Genomic DNA, 23,821 nt, shown 5'->3' with positions numbered 1-23,821 from the left:
CGGCCCCAGTCGTAGCCCGGCAGGGCCGCTAGGTCACGTGGCGGGGGGGTGATGAATCCCCGCCATGGGGTGGCGGCTGCTGTGGCTGCTGTGCGCCGGGGGCGCCGCCTGGAGCAAGACGCTGCGGGGCGGATTCGTCAGCTCCGCCGCCCGGCTGGAGCCTTGGCGGCCCGTGGCGCGCTTCCAGTTCCGCGGTAGGTGCCCGCCGGGCAGCGGAACATCTGCGAGAAAGAAACGCTACGGGGGGAGGGAAGAGTAGAGCGGGAGCCAAGAAGGGTTGGAACGTGACCCTTGGGTGCTAAAAGGGAAACGATGTATGGGGTGGGGACAGCTCGAGGGGTGATGGGGAAGCACTTAACCGGTGTCCTAGAAGATTAACGTAGAAGTGTTCTAAATAGGTCTGGGGGAGGGGAAGGGTGAAAGCGTTGCTTAAAGCTAAGGAAAGAACACCGAGCTCCAGGTGAGCGGCGTTCGGTTGTATTGCACTGTGCGAGCTGAGGTTGTCTGCTCCCTTAGAAACACTCCTGCCGTTCTGAGAATGTCTACAGGGGCTGGTGGTGGTAGTGCCGGCGAGGCCACGTGGGCTTCTATGCAACCTGCTGCTTGTTTTTCATAGCCTTTTCCCAGTGACTGCTCTGACAGCCTGAAGTCAACGTAAAGCCACCAAACTTGCTTCGCTTCAAGTAAACTTGGACTTTTGCAGCACCAGCTGATTCCTTCTCCCCGAATAATCCCATCTTTTAATTCGGAAAACTGTTCAAAACAATCCGTAGTGATATATAATGATAGAATTTATCAAGATAGCTTTGAGGACCATAGAATTATCGGTCAACATCAGTTGTCTTAAGCTAATTCTGCAATGGCCGAAACATGTGTCAGTGTCAAGGTGCAGCCTGCGGAAACACAGAATAGCACTTTTGAAGTTTGATTTTCTTGTAAATGTGGTGATGGATAGTGATAGGAGAAGGGGGTTTTAAACTGAGACTGGGAAGGTTTAGGTTAGATTTTAGGAGGAAGTTTTTCACACAGAGGGTGGTGACACACTGGAACAGGTTGCCCAAGGAGGCTGTGGATCCCCATCCCTGGAGGCATTCAAGGCCAGGCTGGATGTGGCTCTGGGCAGCCTGGTCTGGTGGTTGGTGACCCTGCACATAGCAGGGGGGTTGAAACTGGATGATCACTGTGGTCCTTTTCAACACAGGCCATTCTATGATCCAGTTATATGGTTTTATTCATTTTTCTTATAATCAAGTGTTTTAGCTGTAATCAGTCAATAACATAAAGATCCATTGACTCAAATTATTCTGGTATTTGGCCCAGGAGGTACCCTGTGGTACTCGTAATCATGCCTTGGAAATCCTGGAAAAAAAAGTGGGTGGAAGGAAGAAAAATATGGTCTGGAAGTCCATTTGAAAAAGAAGAAAGCAGTGGGAAGTAAAGAAAGTTAATGCCATTTTTTTTTAAGTGTTGTTTTCATACTGTGTTACTGAGATGTAGAGAAATAGTGAAAATGTACAAACGTTTATGGGAAGTGGCAAAAAATAAAATAAAATAAAATGAAATTGGAAGTGAGGTGAGGCTTTAGTGGTGCTACTTAATAAAGCTTTCTGCTCTGCTAGCCTTCTGTTCTTATGACTTGCATCAGGGCAGTGCAGTTCATTCTATTTTTTAAATGTCAAGGTGACCATGCTGTTCTGTGTGTCCGAATCACCGATGTAGCAGCAGCTGTAACAAAAGAAGCCAGACTTCACCTGTTTCAAGCACAGGAGTGGCAGAAGCTACAGAATCACATCCAGGATCACAGATGTACAGAAAAATTCTCTAAAGCTCAACTGACAAGTGAGTTTCTATCTTCCCATTATGAATTAAGTTGTGTGTATTTAGAACACTCAACGTATCAGTGAATTTGGACTTTGCATGGGCTTTAGTCAGGGTAGAACTTTGACCTTCTGTAATTAAAAAAGATTCCAAGGAGTGCAATTGCTTCTTTGTATCACATCAGAAGATTTTGTTTGCAAGTTATGATTCAATAGGCCGCTGGAAAATGGCAGTCCTTGACAAGCAGTGAGTTACTGCAAACTTGATGGCAAGTTCTGTTCTCATGCTCTTGTTTGCACACAGCTTAAAAATGGGGTTCAGGCTTGCGTTTACTCATCGAGTACAAAAGTTTTCTATAATTCTGCTTGGAGTGAAAGTAAAAAGTTTGTTATTTTTTTTTTTTTTAAATCTCAGGCCTTTCTGTATAAAGGTTAATGTTTGAAGAATTAGGAAGAATGCTATTACAAGATGAAACTGAAGTAGTTAGAATGAACAAATGGGTGATGTAGTCAAATGTGCAGTTTGAATTGTCACTTTTATTACTGTAGAATGAAAAAGAAAAGACTCAAACCAGTGGGGCCTTCTGCAGTTAGCATTAAACCTCTGAAATGAATGCTTGTAAGATAGGAGTGTATACACCAAGCACACAGTAAAACCTTTTTTCAGTCCTTATTTGTCAGGAGGCTCCTCTTCCCAGTTTCATGGAAAATAACGCTTTACAAGGAAAAGAAAAAGCCAAAAGGATATCGTGATAGCACAGACCTGTCACTCTGACGTACAAGAGCAAAATCAGTTGTATCCTTATTTAATTTTACTTCACATCCTACAAGTTAGCTTGCAGGCCTGATGGAAAACTGATTAAATGTGCTCTGCACAATTCCTAGTATTTATGCAGTTAAGGCTATAAATTCAACTGAGAGTACGAATGGAGAGCAGAGCTACCCCTTCTACATGCCATTTAACTTCTTTTTGTTTTAAGCAACATATGAAATCATTAATCTATCTTTACAAAGGTTGCTTTCTTTAAAGGAGTTCTTTCATTTTGAGTATTTGATTTATAAGATACACTGTTCCAAAGTGCAACACTTGCTTAGTATTAGCTATGCTGAACAAATTATCAGAACACATTTTTTTTTTCTGCTTCATGTGTTGTCTAAATTTGTATTTCTTGTCTATTGCTGCAGAGAGCTGTGTTCCAACTGTTGATCCAGGAAGTGCATGCTTTCAGATAACAGAAAATAACTTGAAACAAGTTTGTTTAAATTACATAGATCTTTCTCACAAGTTGACTTTAAGTTAGAAATTCATTCTGAATTTTGTCTACAGCAGGTTTAGAGATAATGAGTTTGCTAGGAGTTATTTATGCTGGTGTTTGTAGTTTCTCTTATAGAAAAAGGTTTGCATAAAAACCAGCTTTTGTGGAATTTTAATGAGCTTAAAATATTAAAATGAATCTATCAACAGTCCAGTAGTTATACTTTTAGTTCTTCTACAGAAATGACTTTAATCTATGGTGGAGCTGATAAGCAATGATCACTGTTACACTCATTAATTAATTCAGTAACCAGTGTAACAATGCTTACAGTTCTTGTAGTTTCACTCAAACATACAGAGCCGCATATCAAATACGCATCAAATATTTATTTTGGAGAGCTTGCCCAATTGTTAACAGTTGATTTTAGGAAAAATACTGCTGAGATCAGTAAGCAGACGAAACTTTTCAGTCCTGCATAGTTAGTTTTAATGTCATTGATTTGAAATGTGTATTTTTTTCAGGCAGTGACTCCAGCCCTTTAATGTCTGTTGAATTTGTCTGTGTCAGTTTGGGGAAGATGCTATAAAACATGCGAAGTTGCATTTTCAAAGCGTGCTCATCAATTAGCATGTGGCTGTTGCATGTTCTGTGCTCTAAATATCTTTGAAAATGGGGTAGAATCAATTTCACAATTTTTTTTTAATGAGGAAGTGTCTCTTGGCTAATATAGAAAACTGATACTGTACCAGAGAACAGAAATGTACTGAAGGTAATACTGTTTGCAGTTACTGGCTTCTGATGGAATGGATCCATTCTAGCAAACCCAAAAGCTGAGAAATGGAACGCAGCTCATATCTTCACCAGCCATTGTCTGCACCTAGTTGAAACCAAAGATGAGACTGGAAGTCTCATCTCGGGTATTGTGGTGAGCTTCAAAGTAAAGCAAAGACTGTTTTGCACTGTATGTAGTTCATAAGCTGTAAATAATGTTGTGTATTTAAATTCTATTTCCATTTAAGTATAAGTTTTTTAAAGACAAGTTAATCAAGTCTCTACTCCTTTTTTTGTTGTTTGTTTTCTTCCAAAGTGACTGTGAACCACACAGAACAAAATCTGACAGTGTCCCAGATTCCTTACCCGGAAACATGGTATGTGTTTTATGTAGACAAGTTTACCTGCGAGGAGAATTATTCTGAATCCGAGGATATTCAGTTTGAAATGGTCTTACTAAATCCAGATGCAGAAGGGAATCCATTAGATCACTTTAGCGCAGGGGAATCTGGTAAGATTTCTTTTCTTAAAATTAGATTTGTAAGTTAAGGATCTGATCTCCCAAAAAAGTCAGTACTTACTATGCTTGTGAAAATATGCTACTGGGGACAGGACAGCAAAGTCCTTTACATTTCAGGTCTGACTTTCTTAGAGAAGAGTAAACTTAAGTTCATTTTCTGATATTAGGGAAAAATCCTTCCCTTTCTCTAGTCTGACTTACCAAAACTTACCTGACTACAGATATAGTATACAAGGAAAGATTGTGTTGATATGTTTGCTTATACATTGTTGTTTTTTTTTTCCTATTGAAACTGTAAGCTTCCAATTGATTGTGAATTGAATCCCTGATTTTAATAAATTTGTTTATTTAATGCGTGGAATTCCTTAGCTAGACTTTGTAAGACTTGAATCTGTACAATATGAATTCATGCACAACATAAACTTTTTGCCAGTACAGTGTTCACCATCTAGGTCTATCCAAGTTTTGTTATTCACAGGCTGCACATTGTGAAATGTTTCAATCCTATTTTTTTTTATTTAAAAAATACAAATTTAAGACTTTAGACCTGCAGAGAAAAACTTTTGGAAATGACTCAAGGCAGCAGCAGAAGATAAGCATGCATAAAATTGTATGACACTCTGGCCAATCCAAATCAACTGAAATCTAGTGCTTAGTTTCACTGCTTTGGAAGGCCTAGTTAACATGCCACTGACTTTGCTTGTAGTGTAGGAAGAGTCCAGAAGGCTTAGTCTGTCTTGATATAGTGATGTAGCCTATATACTCAGGTCTAGCCTTATAGCAGTGATAAGAATAGTGTGCTCGTCTGTCTTAATTGGTATCCAGAGAGTGTAGAGGGAACAAAGGCAGGTTCATTGTTGAAGGGAGGAATATCTTCACGCTGAAACTTTCAGAGGAACCTGTAAGAAAGGTACTTATCAACAGTGTTTCCAGACTTACAGGTTGACTTATCACTTCTCTGTTGTGCTTCTTACTCTGCAAATGTGGTTGGTGGTTCCAATTTGGTGAATTTTGTATGTGAAGTGAATTCTAAGTTAATTCACTTATTCTCAAAAAGTAGTTATTGTGTTCTTTTGCTAAACTGAGACATAATCAGTGGCATTATGTGGCCTTTAAGTAATGTACAGACCTCTTAGGGAGACATCTCAGCTCTCTATATTTTTTTAATGACGATTTTGAAAATGAGGAAGCAGAACTCGGAAAAGCTTGCATGCCGTGTAAGGAGATCTATAATAAAGCTGTAGGAAGTAGGAAATAGGATGAGCTTTACATGCCACGTCTTCCATGGTTGCAGATGAACACCTCTTTATTCAGAATGAAAAATGGCAACACTGCCAGGAATCCTGAAGTGACATGCCTGTGTCTGTTTTTCAAAGAAGCAAGGAGGATTTCTTCTCTCTAGAACATTAGACCATCAGAGAAGAGATCCAGGTTCATTTTTTGTATTTTATTTCCTTTGAGGCGGATAACATCTGCTTAGCTACAGATGGTTTCAGTTAAGTCACTCTTTACTCTAGTCCCTAAAATTATGTCTCTGCCGTGAAGCACTCTCAAAATTAAATGGATAGGCTATAAAGAAAGTATAGGAAAGAACTTGCAACTGTAACTTTTGATTAGGGTGTTTACCTTTTGAGAGAAGGAGGCCTGGTTTCCAGTCCCTAGCAAGCAATTTTTAGCATTTTACATGGTAAGATATTTAGATAAGACTGGCAGTGGGATCTAAAGCTTCCAAGAGCAGCTGACCAGGTGAACAGCATCTGGATGATCTTGAAGTTAGGTATTAGAAATTAACATACATGTTTTATTTTCTGTGTCATAGAACGGTTTAGGTTGGAAGGGATGTTAAAGATCATCCATTTGCAACTGTCTGATGTGGGCAGAGGCATCTTCTGTTAGATCAGGTTGCTCAAAGCCCCGTCCAAGCTGGGCTTTCTAAGTATGGGGCATCCAACAGCTTCTCTGGGCAACTTGTTGCAGTGCTTTATTGCACCATGAGTGAAGAATTTTGTCCTGATGTCTAATTCAAATCCACCTTCTTTTCATTTAAAACCATTATCCTTTGTCCTCTCGCTGCATTCCCTAATAAAGAGTTATTTCCCCAACTCGAAGTGATGCGGAAGGAGGAAAACTTAAAAAGACAGCTTGAAAATCACTTCTGTTGTTTTTTGGTGGAGTGTTTTTGGTCATGGGTTTGATTGTTTTGTTGGGTTTTTTTGGTCTCACACCAATTGCCACAGTTTCTCTCTAGTGGCAAAGAGCTTTCTATCCTGAATGCTTATTATTAAAAGCCTTTCTTTTTTACCTAAAAGAGTTTTTAAAGTGCACCCAATCATCACGATGAGAAATAACATATCTATGTAATCCTTACCAACTTTGGTGGGTGGCTGAAGAATCACAGAATCCCCAAGATTGAAAAAGATCTACCAGATCGTCCAGTCCAACTGTCCACCCACCACCAATAATTACCCACTAAATCATGTCCCTCAGTACAACATCTAAATGAACATCTCCAGGGTCAGTGACTCCACCACATCCATGGGCAGCCCGTTCCAATACCTCACAACTCTTTTATGGAAGTAATATTTCCTAACATCCAACCTGAAGATAGATAAAAAGTGAAAAGAATGAGATATTTTGTCCTCAGAATGCTTTTTTGTTGTTGTTTTGTTGTTGGTGGGTTTTTTTGGTCAATCATAAATTAGGCAGAGGTATACAAGGGAGGCACAGTGGCTCTCAAGTGTTAGATTTTTAGTGAGTCTTTGTTAAAAGATGGTCTTTGTCTCCTGTTTCAGTGTATGCATTTTAGACATAGAAGTTATTTTGTAGTACTAGCAAATATTAAGAACTCATCTAGTTCTAATGATCTTCAGCTTACATACTGAAGGCTATTTCTCATCTCTGGTGGAAGCTGGTTGATAGTTTTAATTTAAGAGTTGTTTTGCTGGAAATAAAGCCTGCTTCTGCAGGCACTGCATGGTTTTGAGGAAGGCTGGAGAGGAAAAGCAGAAGTTTTCTGTGTAGAATTCCCATTTGCCCATTTTAACTTATGCTTCCTTGGCTTTTTTACTCTGTTAGCTCATATGGTGTGTTCTACTGTTTCTAGGTAGCAGGAAAGAGTCCAGGATCCAGGTCTTCAGTGCAATATCTTGCCCAACTACTGCTAGACTGAAAGTCAAACAGCTTCTGTTTAAGAGATATCAGAAACTTTGCACATTTTTTGTTGAAAAAAAAAAAAACCCAAAACCACTAATTTTCTGTTCATTTTTTTTCTTTCCACTTCATCTGAAAGTTTTCTGTATTTGTCACCTCTAGTTCTTGAAATGTTTTATGTGGAAGAATAGTGACACCCAGTGGTTAGCAGTGTCCTGGGTTTTTCTCTTTTCATGCTGTGCCTTTAAAATTTGTAGCAAAAAAAAAAAACAAACCACCTAAAAATGAGTCATTTAATAAGTATATTTCTGATGAATGGGCTGCAATTATTTTCTTTTTGTCAGGAAGTTGGGTGCCACTTTATACTACATGAGTAATTACTACAAAGCTTTTCATTTTGAACAGAATTTCTCCTAAGTTCAGAGAAGGTATTACTGGGTAAAAAACACTTCCTAATCAGCTTTTTGAAGAATTCATTGACTCCTGGATAAAATAGGCTGGGGTTTGCACATTTTATCTTTACTATTATTTTCGGATGACAATTACTTAGTATTATCCGGTGATTATATAAATAACATATGGAGATTTTAGCTTACTGCTAACAATAGTATTTCTGTATAAAAACTGAGCTGTATTTCTTTTTTTTTTTTTTTTCCCACAGGATTACATGAATTCTATTTCCTGCTTGTCCTAGCATACTTTGTAACTGCTTGCATATATGCACAGTCTTTATGGCAGACAATTAAGAAGCACGGACCAATGCATACTGTATTAAAAATGCTCTCAATTGCATTACTATTGCAGGCTGGTTCAGCTTTTGCCAACTACTTGCATTTCTCAAGGTATCTTTACTTTTGCTTTTAATCTTAAGACTTGAAGGATGTGCTGTTTTAAAGATTAGTACATGATCTTTCCTGTGCTGATTCTTACAAAACTTAGGTCTCACTTTTTAGAAGCTGCCCAAGTATAGTTATAGAGAAAGCACAAACTTAAGTATCACTTACATTAAAATATCATCTTTTACTCTGTTATCAGTTATTCCAAGGATGGAATAGGAGCACCTTTTATGGGAAGTCTGGCAGAATGTGAGTATGGTCATCTGCTGTTTTTTATGTATTCCTACACATTAATCTATATAATGCATTAATGAATGTTCTTGTTAGACAGAATCATTATCCTGTCCCATATCATTGTATTTCTAACATGAAATATTGAGCAACTTTTAAGATGTTCTTCTGAAAAGTAAGTTTTGTTTCGCAAGTTTAGAGTAACTGCACTTAAAGCCTTATAACTGTGATCCGTCCTACAAATATTTACCTACGTATCTATCATATGAGTAAATCTTTCAATATGTTGAAGAGTTTTGCTGAGTTTGCATAATACACTGAAGCTTTTGAGGAAACTATCTCAATTTGTGGAGTGTGTTATTTCGTTAGCAAATTTAACATTGATTATAACAAACACACGTTTTATAGCACGAGTGATAAGGTTAGAAAGGTGTAAAAAGTAATTATGCAAAGAATTGATGGTAACAAAGCATTTTTTGTTGCTCTGTATAGATTTCCTGAGTTCTCATGTGAACTGAATTCTAGTAACAACGCTACCCAAATTGCAGTAGTTTATTCTTGCAAGATGGTTTGGAATCTAAGGTTGCTTTTCTTTATTTATTATTTCTCCTCTGTGTATTTTACATTTGAAGCATTTAGTGATTCTTTCTGAGCTAATATGTTGCCCTTTGATTCGTCCGGAGCATGCCAAGAAAGCAGCACTATGATAGGGAGATGGCATAGGCGAGCAACAACCTATATAGAAAAACATTTCCTGGCTTAGAATTCTTTTAGAAACTTGCAGTTGGAAATAACAGCCTCTTGATGGCACTTGGCTCCACAGTAATTGACACTCTTGTTTCAAGAAGTCGGGTTAGAGCTCTTTGCAGCCTTTCTAGCAACTGGGTTTTTTAATTTTCCCTCTCGTCTCCTGAAATGAAATTAAGTTGAGACTGTGGAAGTAGCCATTACTCCTCTTCACTGAGAAATCCAGTGTTAACTATGCAACCAGAACTGTGGAGAAAATAGCTGCATCTGAGAGTTTCTGTGTATGCGTGTATGGATTGAAGTGGAAATCACACTTCTGTTTGCTTACAGTGGAGTTTACTAAGAATGAAATAGTGTCTTTGAGTGAATACCTGAATTCAGGTGGCTCAGCTGAAAGACTTTCACTTTCATACTGTTTTTAAAATTTGTGGTTCCCAAAACAGTAAGGAAGCAGAAGGAAAAGTGGAAAGCTTCAGTGCTGATTACAATTCTGAAGGATAGCCAATAGTAAGTATAATTTGGAAATGGAAGATGCTACCATATTTTTTTCCTGTGTTAGAACAGAAATCCTGGATGAATGATCCCATTTTCATTAATTTTGCTGGGAGCAGAATTCCTTCTAGAAACCTGTTCAGGTGCTATGCCAAGCAATTGTTCGTTTCCCAGCGTTATTTAATCCTTACTATGTATAAAAACCTGACACTGTCTAACTCATCTGAATGAATCATATAATCATATAAATCACATGAATAATTCTGGCACGTAAAAGCATCTCAAATAGCAATCTTTTAACTTCTGATAAGATCAGAATGTGAAAAATCAAATAGTATTGTTATAGCTGTTGATCAGCTGAAAAAGTTGTTCAGGCCAACTCCTGTTCTTAGCCCTGCTGTCAGAGTGGTTCCAAAAAATGTTTATCGATGTGGTGATAGGTGCTTTGTAAGTGTGTATGCATATAAATTAGCTATCAGTTCAGTAGCTTGTGACTTCACACTGATCCCAGATATCATGAGATCATCATTTTCCAACTTTTCTTAAATATAAAGCCTCTTCTTACTTGTAGGTAAGATGTATGTGGCACCAATGACCAAAGCCTGTGCTGATTTTTGTCTGAAACTGTTTTACCTGAGAATCTGCTTGCATTATTGCTACACTGAAGAGCAGAGGAATGTCTGTATCCAAGATGTGGTTGAGAGATGCTGTCTGGCTATAACTTACAGGGAAGGTTATCTTAAGGACTGAGAGAAAATAAAATGATTGAATGCTCTCCAGAGCATCCAGATTTATTCAGACACTTGTCTAGCCTGGATTTGTAACATGGATTTGGCATGCCTTGAGCTCACATAACAATTTTTCTAAGGTATACCATGCCTAGCTAGCATTGTGAAATAATCCCAGGCTCATTTTGCCCCAAAATACCAGTTTGTTTTTTCAAGTTTGTGTCTACTAAAAGCTCTGTGACATTTGCTAAATAAAAAAGGTGTCTGAAGGTGTTACAAGTATGCAAGTGTATAAAGCACAAGGATACCAAATAAATCCTAATAGTAATATGTTAACATGTTGAAATTTTTTATAGCTATATTTTGCTAGTATTGCTGAGTGTCAAGGAAATACAGCAGCTGATCTTCATTTGACGCACATCCCTTGTGTGTGTGTTAATCTATGTACAGAGGCAGCATTTTCTATTGTGTGTGGAAGTACTTTTTTTTTTTTATAATGCATTCCAGCAGTTGCATAAAATTGAAAGTTTTCCTCTATGCTGTAGAAACATTTATCTTATATCTGATAACAGAAGTGGAAATGTCAAGTATGGAACTAATTTAAATGAGCTAAAATATTAAGTGAATAAAAAGGATTATTGTACATAGTGGCCACCTCTAATTTCTGAAACAAATCTGAAATTTACACAAGAACTAATTTCTCAAGTTGCTTGTAGATCTCTGCTACGCGGCTACTTTGAGCCAGTTTACACTGAAGTCTATACACCAGCTTTAAAATTGTTCAGTAGGTTTCAGTCAGAAATTTACCAGCTCGGTGATGCTTGAGGGTAGCTTCAAACTCAAGATTTTCTATGATTCTGTGAGAGCTCTGAAGCTTAAAAATTACCTGGGAATAAGCTTTCAGTTCTTTCTAATATAAGCAGGACTTCAGTGAGGATGGAAAACAAATGGTTTAGTATATTCTAGCTTGAAATTTTCCTTACTCAGATGCAGCTTCAAACACAGGTTAGAGACACTGATTAAGAATGTAGCTTTATGAAGTATGTTTTAGTTGTTTCCAGACTGGGGAAAAAAGAAGTGTGCACGGTGAAATGAGGTAAGGGGAGTCTGCATGTAATAAAGTATAGACAGATTACTGCTCCAAACTAAGTTAGTGCTAGGGTTAGTCATTATATTTACCCCTTTAAGTATCTGACTGTGGAATTTGTCCCAAATATTTGTGTTTTCTGTTACAAGCTACGCCTTCCTTAAGACAAAATGCAATTAATTTAGAAGTACAGTGCCACTGTTTGATTTTTGAACAAAAGTTTTGTGGAACAAAGGAAGGAGTTCGTTTCATTGTGTTTCATATTTGCTGTGTGATTAACATACATATGATTTTAGTCCACTGGCCTTTATAAGTTTGTTTATGCAGGTGGATTCCTGAGCCTAGACTTCTTTGACACAAGAGTAGAAGTTGGAAGAATGTGGCACTGTGCCCACATCATTGCAGAGCTACAGCATAAGTAGAGGGAAGCTGGTCGTGGTTTTTTTGGTCATTTAAAAATGATCAAAATAGCCACATTATGTGGCAAACAAACTTCAGCTCATCAAACTGTTAATAGAGATTATAAGCAAAGGTGATTCTGAGGCATAAATATCCATCCTTTGTTTGTGGGGGTAGTGAATATTTCTCTTTGTTTTGAATTTTTGTGTATTTTTGTTGTGACTATATTCTTTTTTCTTTTGTTTTTAATAGTGTGTGACATAGTCTCTCAGATACAAATGCTTTATTTGCTGTTGAGTCTATGTATGGGTTGGACAATAGGCAGAATGAAGAAATCTCATAGCAGACCTCTTCAATGGGATTCCACTCCAACATCTACTGGCATTGCTGTAGTAGTTGTTGTTACACAGGTTTGTATTTTACATTCGTTCTTATACTGAAACGTACAGTTGCTATTAAGTATGACAGAACTATGAACCAACTAATTTCAATATTTTATGAGAAACAAGAGTATCAAGACTGGAGAAGAAAAAAAAAAAACCCACAGCACAATGTGCACCCAGCAAGTCTAATAAGTAACAACAGTTCCTCTTTATTTTGACAGTTTAAGGTATAGCTCCACAGTATGTTCTTGTTCAGCACTAAAACCATTTAAGAAGTTCCCACAGTTCTCCGAACTCCCAGTTGTATCAGTTGTTCATAATATTATGCTGCAAACCAGATCAGTGGAATGTTCTAGACTGAATTGGAAGGAAAAAAAAAAAAAAGTTTTGGCATGGTTTTACCAATCTGATTTGCAATGTGGTCCTGTAAATAGCTGTCATCAGTACAGTTGCATGGTTGTGAACTGTGACATTAGTGCTGACAACGAGGGGCATGGGAGGAAAGATGAGAGAAAGATTCTTACAGTTCTTTTTCTGTCACCAAAAATATGAGACTGTGTCCTCATCTTCAAACCACTCCAATAGGATGTCTGATGGTCTTTTCAATCAGTATAAGGCAATTCTTTAAAGAAGGTTCATATGCAGGATTGTTCTTGCAAATATACAAATGATGTGACACATAACTTCATTCAAATGTTTTTCTATTAATATAAATTAGAAAGTCAAGTAAACCAGTAACTTAAAAGTAAATTGTAATGGAGATCATCTAACCCTGGTGGTGTCTTTTGTAAACAAATTTTTTTAAATCACAGCATAAAGACAAGAGAATCTGAAAGCCATTGAGAATGAGAAGATCAGGGAGAAACTGGAGACAGTAATGAGGAAGAGATCATACTAAAGATTTTATGCCATTTGAGTAATGTCTGTAATTAGTGCTGCTTCCAAACTAAATAAGTGGACTGCTAAAACATTAAGAGTAGCTGGGAGCTTACAGTATTCTTGCTAATTAAGAATGTAAGCCAAAGCCTATTAAGGTCAATGGGACTGTTGAAATTTAAAGATGGGTGTCAAAGTAAGGTGGAATGAACCTATCTAGCACCAGAAGTTTTACATACTGATAGTAAAGACTTCTAAAGTGTTTAATTCTATTCATGCCTCTCCTCTGGTACATACAAATGGACGTGTTAATACTCTGTCACTTGAGACTGGAAAGTTTGTTGTTGTTTTTCCCTTTTTACTATACATAGAAAGGGCACCTGGTATCATCAACTTGATCTTTTTTTAGTTGTTGCTTATGGTAAAAATTGGGGCAAGCATGATACAGACACGCTGCCCCAGTACTGGTCCATTATATATATACTATTGGCTATTTGAGTACCAGCAGAGGATTGATATAAAGTTGGCTGTCTTCTCCCTGTGAGAGCATATCTCTGCCACATCTCCCTTTTCGGTACTGTTGGAAATGTCAGGTTTGCTAGGAGTCCTGTAAGAACAGAATACAGATATCACTGTATGTCATTGCCTCTGTGGTTCTCCAGTCTGTTTCAGTGTCTGCTGTCTCCAGCAAAAGCTCTTTGACACCAAGAGTATCCTTAGCCTTTCTGGAGAGAGCTGTTTTCCATCACGTGTTCAGTACATACAATTTTTTTTGTGACAGATTTCTTCTCCTTATAGAAGAATGCAACTGTTGAGCTCAGGGGAGCAGAACTTAGATGTCAACTCCATCTGTGACCTCAGGATCTCATTCCCTCGATTAATCTGTTTATTGGTCTAGATTGATGTGGGTATTGGATCTGTAACTGGGCAATCAGTGATGGTGATCAGTGATCACTTCTATTAACATAGCGTAATCTCCTTTCGGTCCTGCTCTTCCACAGAAATTCTTATAGGAGAGCTAGCCTCTTTCCATCCAGAAAGTGGATAGACATACGTGTATAAGCAGAGATTTCTCAGGATTACTATGGAGGATACTGGATACCACATGCATTACCTTAACACAGCAGATAGAGTTTGAACCATGTTTTATTGACATTCTGCTGTTGTTCTAATTCATATTCCTCGAAGTTTTCAGGTTGTTTTTTTTTTGAGGTGGGTTTGTTGATTGGTTTGTTTTCCTTGTTGTTTTCTCTCCTCTTTCCACTGATGCTATTGATTCTTTGCTTTTATTCTTTCAAAAACACCAACAACTTCCCAAGCTGTGTTTACAGATTGCCGTCAATGTAGAGTGGCCATTGCCTCCTTGCCAGCAAAATCTCATGTGATCTTTGTGGCTGCAAACAGATAGCATCTCAAACAAGGGACAAGCTTACCGTTCATCATCTCCCTTTCTCCTAATTTGTTCTTTTTTTTTTTTCTTTCACTTTCAGCACAAAAGATTCTCAGACCGCTCTGCATTCATTAACTATTCCACACTTTGCTGCTAAGACACAAACCTTGTTCATAACATTTTGCTGATAACAAGCCTTTCCCATCACATAGACCCAAGCAGTTTCAACTTTCAGGGCTGACCAGAGCAGAGGTAGCGATTACAGAAGGAAAGCTTATCATTTTGACCAAAATGCATATAGAATCTTGCTGTATTAAAAGTCATGCTTCACAGAGGTCTTAGATACAGTCCAAAGGTGCACTCAGGGTGAGCTATGCTTCTTACCTCAGATCTGAAACATTTGTTACTGTACCTGAGTTCATGACATTGCATACTCAAGTACTAGATACTAGCCTTGTCTTCCTGCCACCTAATTTCCCTTTTGCTTCCCCTTTACCTTTATGTCTCAGCAATTATCTACTCCATGCAAACTGGCTTTTACCATTGATTGATATGTTATCTTGCTCTAAAGTCATTGCTGGCATAGCAAGGGGCATAAAGCGTTCCACCATAATTGTTTCCGTATGACAGAAGAGGTGACTGTTTGGTTCTTCATCATATGGATGTGGAGATCCAACTTGTATAACAGGAACATCAAGATAACGTCCTTGGTGAGCTTCTTTTAGCTGTTAGAGGGAGAACAGTACTGGACAGCAGTTGGTGTCCTATGTCTGGTATGTTACGTAAAGGGGAAAGACCATCTCCTTGTTGTGATTTTAATGTTGGACATAAAGCTGTGCACTTATACAGCTTGTCCAGTTCTTCCATAAGCAGCCTGAGCAGAGTTGTTCTTATGGATAACAATTAGGATATTAACCCTGACTTCTTCTCAAAGGTGAAATGATTCTGCTCAATGATCACAACAACAAAATCTGATCTCGTTTTGAACGTGTAGGTGCCTGTGTATTTTTTTCATCTCATTCCCAATACTGCAGCAGAGGCAGCAGATGTGTGCCTTTCTGTGGTCAAGTTGAAGGGCATCAGAGCTTACTAACATTATTCTCAGGCATGGCCATGGAGATTTTGACTTCAAAATCAAGTTGGTCTGTGAAATCTCTCCTTTCACTGAGAGCACACTGCCTAATCCACTCTAGCTTACAAACACTCCGTAGCACAGATTTCTACTTTATAGAATGCTGCTTTTCTCCAGGGAGCAAGAATAGATCCTGCTCATAGTAAGAGCAATGACAAATATTTTTATTTCTCCAGGTTTCCTATGTGTTGCGCTGACAGTTCCATGTCTGTCTGTAATGCTTCTGCTTTCTAATTATTTTGGAATAGCCTAGTGAAACTTAAAGGAGCTGAACTTCTGTGATCTTACACTGCTGTCACTGCATACAGTCTTTGTTCAACTGTGTTGTCTGCACAGCTTACATTCTTTAGAGGGCTAGTCCTGAGCGTACCATGTTGTCAGGTGCTATTTTCCTATGAGGATTTGGACTTTGTTCTCATGATTGCTTTGCTCCAGCTCTTTGTCATCTTCTCATGAAAGTGGCTTCCTTCGTTGATGTTACTTTTGGTGGTAGGTTAAGGATGATTCAAACCCTCCTGAGCTCTGTTCTTCAAAGCTGAGATAGCTGTGGCATCTACCTAAAACTCTTAATTGGATTGGTATCGTGCTTCATGTTCATGTCAGGGAGATTCTATATATATAATTTTTCTGAAATTTCTTCCAGTCCAAGGATATTAAAAATTGAGTTCCCATGCGTCAACGTCAACAAATGAAATACTTTGCGCAAGACTGCTGTCATTCTATAACTAGTAGAATCCTTGATGTTTTCTGGGTGTATTCTACCTCATCTGAAATTCTATTTCTGTGTTGGGAATTCATCCATTTCATACCAAAACTACTGCTTTAGCCACAACTTTACCAAACACTGCTGTTTCTCAGGATTTTAAGAGCCACTTGGTCTTATTTCAGGCTTCCTCCTTGAGAGGATTCTCTGTCAAGTAATTTGATCATCTTGAGTTATTTGCTTGGAGTTGCCCAGAAAAGGTGTTTCAGCAGCAGTGTTTGAAGAACATTGGTCAGATTATTTACTAGTAGTAATCAGTGATATTCAAGATGTGCTTTATACTTCTTAGTCTCTCATATTTCCATTTTCTATTCAGGTGGCTGAGAAGTAATTAAAATGACAGCAGTCATGTTCACTGTGTCATAGTCAGAGTAAGGGAAGGAAAAAGTGAAAGAGTACTCTCAGAGCATATTCTTAGCCAAAAACATTCTAGTCTCAACTGACAAGACTTGAGGACACCCACCTCTGGAATGCACAGGTGTATTGCACATTAAAAAAAAAAAAAAGTTTATATCAGTAATCTTTCTGTCTTTATAATATGGATGTAGTTAGAGAGCCTTTGAATTTTTCAGAAAGGAATCTGACTAATGTGGATTTCTAAATTGAAGCATACAGTGTCTCTTTCTGACAGCCTTTAGAGCTACCTTGCTCATATAAATCAAATTTGACTACCTTTTTTCAGAAAGCCTGCTTTATTAGACACCTGAAACCCAAGTGCAAGTTGTATGTCTGTAGTAGGTGGACTGGATTCCAGTGTATATTCAATTCTTAAAATGCCACTCAGCTGCTACGTGCTGCTGGGAGCCTAAATTTTACAGGTATTCTAATTTGTAATGTTAACAATCCCAAACTCTTGAAAAGGTTTTATTCAGCAAGACCCAACTTTCGTGCAACTCTGCAAGTAGGCACCTGCCTTCTATTCAGCTGAGACTCAGAAAGTAGGCTTTTCTTAATCTGTTTTTCCTTAGAGAATCTATCAGTATTCTTTCTCACAGTGCTCTTCTAACATTGGATTCTACAGCTACTGGATACAGTACTGTTTTTCTGAGAGTTAAGGTGGATTACTGTCTTGCATCTGTTGGCCGGAGTGTTTGTCCAGGTGTTGCAACAGCACTTGGAACCTGTGACACTGCCTTTCACAGTCCCTAAGAGGGTTCCAAGCCAGTTGCTTGCAGAGTCAGGCTTGCTCACGGTTTCTGACCTAGCTGATGTTGAATTCTTTTCTCCACGATGGCACAGCTTCAATAGAAGGGGTGGAGAGTGGCCCACCCAAGAACAGCCTATAGCCTGGCAGTTAGGGCACTCTCCAAGGAGGTGGGAGATGTGAGTTGGATTTCCTTTAGGCAAAGAAGGGAATTGTGGGAGATCCGAGTTCAACTTGGGTGAATGCTTCATCCTTCAGGCTATTGTATAAAAGGGGCAGCAGCACCACCCTCTTACTTCCCCATCTTTAAAAAGAAAAGCGAATCCTGTTAGGATTTTGAAAGAAAAGGCGTAGTCGCCTGCCTTTGAAACAAGCTTTACAGGTTGTGAATCCCAACTGGAAGCGGACACCTCCCTGTATCGTTTCAGTGGGCTTCCTGCTGACTAGGCTGACTGTTTAACTACATTAGTATATTGGATTTTGGGCTAAAATGCTACATTCCTTCTACCTAAGTTAGAGAAAACTGTAACTTGTCAAACTTTCTACAAGTTATGGAATGCAAGAGATGAGATCCTGTTCCTGCCAGTCAAATTTGGAGTACTGCACAGTCCTAGAAAAGTAGTTCTGGCCAGGATTATTTGTTATGTAACATGGGAGTCTCCAGCAAGCAGGGAAGAGCATGACCAGCTGTGCTGATAATTTGATCTGTGATAGAAAGGCAATTGAAGTTTCATGTGAGATTGTTGCTTTCTGAATGTATGTTACTGTTGTTCTTTTTCCAGACCTTTTTATTAATTTGGGAACAGTTTGAAGATACTAATCATCACAGCTACCATTCACACCATGGCTTAGCAAGCGGACTGCTTATTGGCCTCAGAGTTTGCCTAGGTTTGTCACTGGCTGCTGGTCTTTATCAGATCATCACAGTGGAGAGAAGCACGCTGAAAAGGGAGTTCTATATCACCTTTGCTAAAGTACGGGCTCATGGAAACTGATTCCTTTTGCTGTAAATGTAATTGTGGCACGCAGTTGACTAAAACACTGAACTGTTTTCCTCCATAAGAAAGTTAATATTTAAGTGTCTGATTTGATTAAATTGCACCCTGTCATCGTACTCCGAGCAGTCATTTTAATTTGACAAGGAGCAAAGAGCTTTTCTAAACAGAAATCCCACCTTTCATTGTGTGGTTTTCATTCTGTTGATTGAAAATTAAACAATGGATTCATAAAAAAGACAGAAATGTAAATGCAGTTCCTTTAACTGTCATCTCTTTCTTCTTAGCTGGCGTATAGTTATTTTATAACTTACGCTCTTCTTTTCTTTCAGGCCTGCATTCTCTGGTTTTTGTGCCACCCATGTCTTGCAACCGTTTCTGTAATATTCAGAGAATATCAAAGGGAAAAGGTATGTACAGGCAAGATAAAAGAGATGGAATTTGAATAGTAGTTGTTCTTCATGTTCAGTGTTTGTTAGCAAACTCATGCTCTTAGGCTGTTAATCTTATGACCCCAAAGGAACTTGAAAAGTCTTAGTCACACAGCTCTTATTGATGCTAATGTGAGTCATATTTTACAAAGGCATACTGGGTTTGAATCATCTAAGAGTAATCGTTTCTAGGTGAAGGGGGGTGGGGAGATGGTTAAGTCAAAGGAAAATGTGGAGGGGGTGTTTCGTTTTATTGTTTGCTTGTTTGTTTTTTAATTAAAAGCACCTTGGGGTTCTTTTAACAAAGCTAGAAGAAAGATAAATCAGTGGATTTTTTTGTTGTTTGCTTTTCAGTCTTCGTCACTTAAAAGCTTTATGTGGCTAAATAGGTCAAGGAACTTGTAGCTGAACTGTAGATTAAGAGATCTATCCAAATGCCTAGTTTGGTTTGTGAGCTCTAAACATTTAAAAACAAAGGTAGACTTACTGGATTTCTTGATTGCTTAATTATATTGGGAACTAGAGAACTGGTGTGTGAAGCCTGCCGTGTTCAGATAAAGTGCATTTCTATTCTCAGGTGATTGGCTACCTCAGTCCGGGGTAGTTTGCTTCTTTACTTTATAGTTACAAACACCTTTGCATTTATATGCCAGTATTTTCAGAAAACAAGCTTATATTTGTGTGGAGAATGTAGAAAGAGGGATAAACATTTACTCAAAATATATAATATTTATGAAATATTGATATAATGAAACACCATGTTTGGTTTTGTTTTTTAAAAAAAAAGAGAAATTCAGGGGGAAATAAGAAGAAACCTCCTCTAGATCAACAAAAAAAATCTGTTGGTAGTGCTTGATGAATACATCAATGCAGTAGGGTGAACAGTGAGTGACAAGAGGTGGAATGAGTTAATAAAATTTTGCAGTATTTTGAGAGTTTGAGTTTACTGAAGAGAGATTGTAGTTGCTGTCCTCTTGGATTTTGAGAAAGTTTAGTCATCATGTGCAGCTGGAGTTCCTACGTTACAATGATGTGTTTTCTCCTTTAAATGCATTTAGATAGAATAGAAATGTATGATCAATAAATATAATATTTGTGCAAGAAAAACATTTGTTTTAACAGACTCTCTGTACCAAAACTTAGACTTCTGCTTTCTCAGAAGCAGTAGATACCCTGATGGTTTTGATTAAATACTGCCCTATGTGTCTCTTACAGATTAAGAGACTTGCACTGAGGTCTAAGTGAGACTGTTAAATCACTTCCATCACAGCTCAGTGACTGTGCTAGTTCAGAGTATTTTCAGGTTGTTGTTTTTTTTTTTTTTTCTCCCTCCGTTCGTTGTAAGAAAAGAATATCTAAGCATCACCTCTGCTTGTGGAACTGCATGGGTGGTGAATTGCAAGTCTGAAATTCCCCGGAACAGAGACCGCCAGAAGGCGTTATGTGACTTGCCTTAGGGCCATCTGCTGATTTGAAAACATCCAGGTGTGAGAGCGTGAATCTTGGACTTGAGCTTCACGTTCAAATCTTCTGTAACTGCAGCAATATTGAAAGATTTAAAGTTAAGCTTCAAGCACACACATATTGTGCTGGTAGAGATTTATTTGGGCTTGTTTTTCACTTTTTCTCTTTCTCCTTTTTTTTGTCTTCAGATTATTACCATAGGTGTTATCCTCTGTCAGTGCATCTCCATGGTTATCCTCTACAGACTTTTTCTCTCTCATAGTCTATACTGGGAAGTATCTTCACTGTCATCAGTGACATTGCCACTGACAGTATCCTCTGGACATAAAAATCGACATCGCTTCTGAGATGTTTAGGAAGAATATGTTATGTAAAAAAAAAAAGTGCAATAATGATCTAAATATGCAGGTATTTTTGTCACAGGTATGTGATACATTGGTTTCACTGGAAAACTGGGTGATAGTATCAGAGCATTTCATGGAACTTTGGTCTGACACGCTCCGTAGGTTAATTTGTTACAGTATTGTTAAGTGGAAAAATCTGTAATTTGAGTGATTTCCTAAAGATGATGTGTGTGCAGCACGGGTGCTGAGCCATATCACAGGAAAGTGTAAGGAATCTTTCCTCTCTCATTTACAGCCACAAAAAATGTCCTTACTTTATTTCGATACTAGGTTTGAAAGTCTTATAAAATACGGTTCTTAAAATGTCTACAAGCTCAAACAAGTCTGATATAGGCCAGTTGTGAAATTGATGTGATAGCTTATGATGAATACAAGTTTTTTGGTTTTGTTTTTTTTTTCATGTTTTAGGAAAAAGATGCATTTTATGTATAAGTATAAAGGAAATGGAAACAAAAGAGGGAAAGTCCACTAAAAACGTATATAAAATGTTTACAGCCATCTACAGGAAACTTTCCTTTATCGTTGGTGTGAAATAAAAGCTTTTTTTTGCAGTTACTGTTCATATTGGTTAGAACTGTGATGAGGATGGGAACAGAGTTTGTGTTTTCCTCTTTTGAAGTAAATGCGACTGAAAATTTCACCTAGTAGTGAAGATCTAAACAATATTTGAGGCTTAAGAAGATACAGCATCATAAAGGTAATTAAAACAGCAGGCTCACATTAAAAAAAAAAAAAAAAAAAAAAAAGCCAAGAGAAAGAAATGGGTGATGTGGCACTAGAATTTTAATCCTGATATAATTCATTTCTCTTACATTGAGGATTCAATCATAATTAAGCCATATACACAGATTAAATTAACAGAAGCATTTCATATAAATGTTGGTTTCAGTCATCAACTACCCATGAATTCCTGCCCAAGGATACTTAATCAGGATTAAATTTTCTATGAATAATTGAAAAACAAAATACTCACTGGATTTGTTATAATCCATGTTGGCACTGAGTTCTAAGTAGTTGCCATCTTCCATCCATTGTAATAAAGCCATACTACTTTGTGATGCCCTCGCATTCAGAAAAACAGTGTAAATATATACTTTATTGAAGTGCCTATTTATTGAGAATGATTAGATCATGCTGACATTTTCCTTCATAACAAGAACATACCTATTACCGTTGTGACTGCAGTCTCTCTTGGATTTTCTTTAATTATTTGTCGTAGTTTAGCCTTCTTCCCATGAACGTGTGTCTCTTCACAATACTGATTTTATTTTCAGGTAAATTAGCGTTCGTTTCTTCTTAATGGTATGCATCTAATTATGCCTCTATGAAAACGTGAAGACACCAGTGTTCTAGCTTCAAAACAGCCCTAACTTTTCATTCATGTTTGCCTCAGATGTGAGCATAGTTGAAACATAAGTCTATTCCATTTCAGTTTAGAGGTGAAAGTAGACATTTGCCTTTGACTAAGGCGAAATGGCAACATGACAAAGTTGCTCATTAAATCATCTCCTTTCTTATTGTTTGTAATTCAGATCAAGAATGGCAGGTTGAGGCTGGAAAAGATGAGATATTATGATTTCACACAATCTTCAGAATGATTAAAAGATTAATTATTACATTCCTCTGATAACCACACAAAAATATTATTGGTTAAAACTTCAGTCTTTATTTCCCTGCTTATCTCTGTACTTTTCATCTTCTCAAGAAAAAAGCATCCTGTTTTTGATAAGTCTCCAATAATGCAGCAGAAGAGTTCTATCTGTCCTCATGTATAAGACATGAAATTCACACATAAAATAGAGTTTTCTAATAGACACAAGAGCTCCTTTATAGTTTATGATCTGTCACGATTAAAGTTTTAACCTATGCAGAAAAACTGCATGTGACTTTCAGAATAGACACTCTGTTTTATTCTTCAAGTGTATTTTCTTGCTTCCTGTAGTAGCTCTGACTTCAACCTGTTCGTATTAAAGTAAATGGTATCTTAATTTTACCTTCTAAATATACCCTGCAACAATTCATAAAAGACATTCAGAATTCATTGTTCATCTGGGTATAAATGCATAGTATAAGATGTTGTCTCTTAATCTTTTCCAGATTGCCCCATAAATCAACAGGTAGCATTATTCTTTTAGTCTGGCATCAAATCCAGTGATTTGAAAATAAAATTTCAATTTTACTATTAATGAAACTGCAGCAGATCAGTATCGCTTTCTCATGGTAAGCTGCACCACGGACATGCATTTCTATTTCTATTAGCATTCTTTCTTAACCATCATCCACAAACATCAAGGTATTAAGTCATTAACAGGTGCTGTAGCATTAGGTCAGTGTCACTGTGATAATATTAAGATGTCTGTTAATTTGGTGTATGATATCCATGGGGGCAGGGGGCCTGAAATCTTCAAATATGAGCTACTTACAAAGCTTCATACTTACCTGTACTCAAGCTTGAAGCTTACTGCCTGTGGATCATGCCTGGGAATTGCTTGAATATGTGAAAGCCTGTCTCTTGTTCCTAACAGTTGGTCCCATGAAAGACATAAGTTACAACCTTGGGGATTTTTTGTGCTTATTCACATAGTTACCCAACTTATCAATTTGGTTTCATAACCACCTCTTAGAAGAGTAGCTTCCAGCCTTCTTCTAGTCGTCTTCAATAATGCACCCTCACTGAAAAAGTTTCTTGCTTTGTAAAATGTGTTTTCCATCACCCCAATACTCCCTCCCCCAGCGCCCCCCCCCACCAAATTAACAAAGAGAGAAGGGGGGGGGGGGGGAGGGGGGGGGGGGGGGGGGGGGAGG

At 37.9% G+C, this 23,821-nt stretch overlaps 1 protein-coding gene across 1 annotated transcript; it reads left to right on the top strand.

Moving 5' to 3' along the window:
* The first annotated feature begins 64 nt into the window (after nt 1-64).
* GPR180 (G protein-coupled receptor 180) lies at nt 65-23,212 on the top strand. Its single transcript, XM_042839106.1, has 9 exons — nt 65-194; nt 1,681-1,839; nt 4,161-4,355; nt 8,176-8,356; nt 8,550-8,599; nt 12,287-12,444; nt 18,505-18,696; nt 19,050-19,127; nt 20,801-23,212. Exons 1-9 carry the CDS (start codon nt 65-67, stop codon nt 20,957-20,959), a joined length of 1,302 nt encoding a protein of 433 aa, XP_042695040.1. The 3' UTR covers nt 20,960-23,212.
* The last annotated feature ends 609 nt before the right edge of the window (nt 23,213-23,821 follow it).

This window comes from Centrocercus urophasianus, unplaced genomic scaffold (assembly GCF_019232065.1).
Source record: "Centrocercus urophasianus isolate 14NV4802_14NV808 unplaced genomic scaffold, USGS_Curo_1.0 seq_9, whole genome shotgun sequence".
NCBI lineage: Eukaryota > Metazoa > Chordata > Aves > Galliformes > Phasianidae > Centrocercus > Centrocercus urophasianus.
The sequence above is the reverse complement of the archived record's forward strand: the minus strand, read 5'-3'. Positions and strand labels throughout refer to the sequence as shown.

What these genes read in the sequence shown, in the direction of transcription:
- GPR180 (XM_042839106.1), top strand. Translation starts at nt 65, where the DNA reads ATGGGGTGGCGGCTGCTGTGGCTGCTGTGCGCCGGGGGCGCCGCCTGG. An exon ending in CTTTAGCGCAGGGGAATCTG is followed by an intron (nt 4,356 to 8,175) that starts GTAAGATTTCTT and finishes TTTTTCCCACAG; the next exon opens with GATTACATGAATTCTATTTC. An exon ending in TCTATATCACCTTTGCTAAA is followed by an intron (nt 18,697 to 19,049) that starts GTACGGGCTCAT and finishes CTTTTCTTTCAG; the next exon opens with GCCTGCATTCTCTGGTTTTT.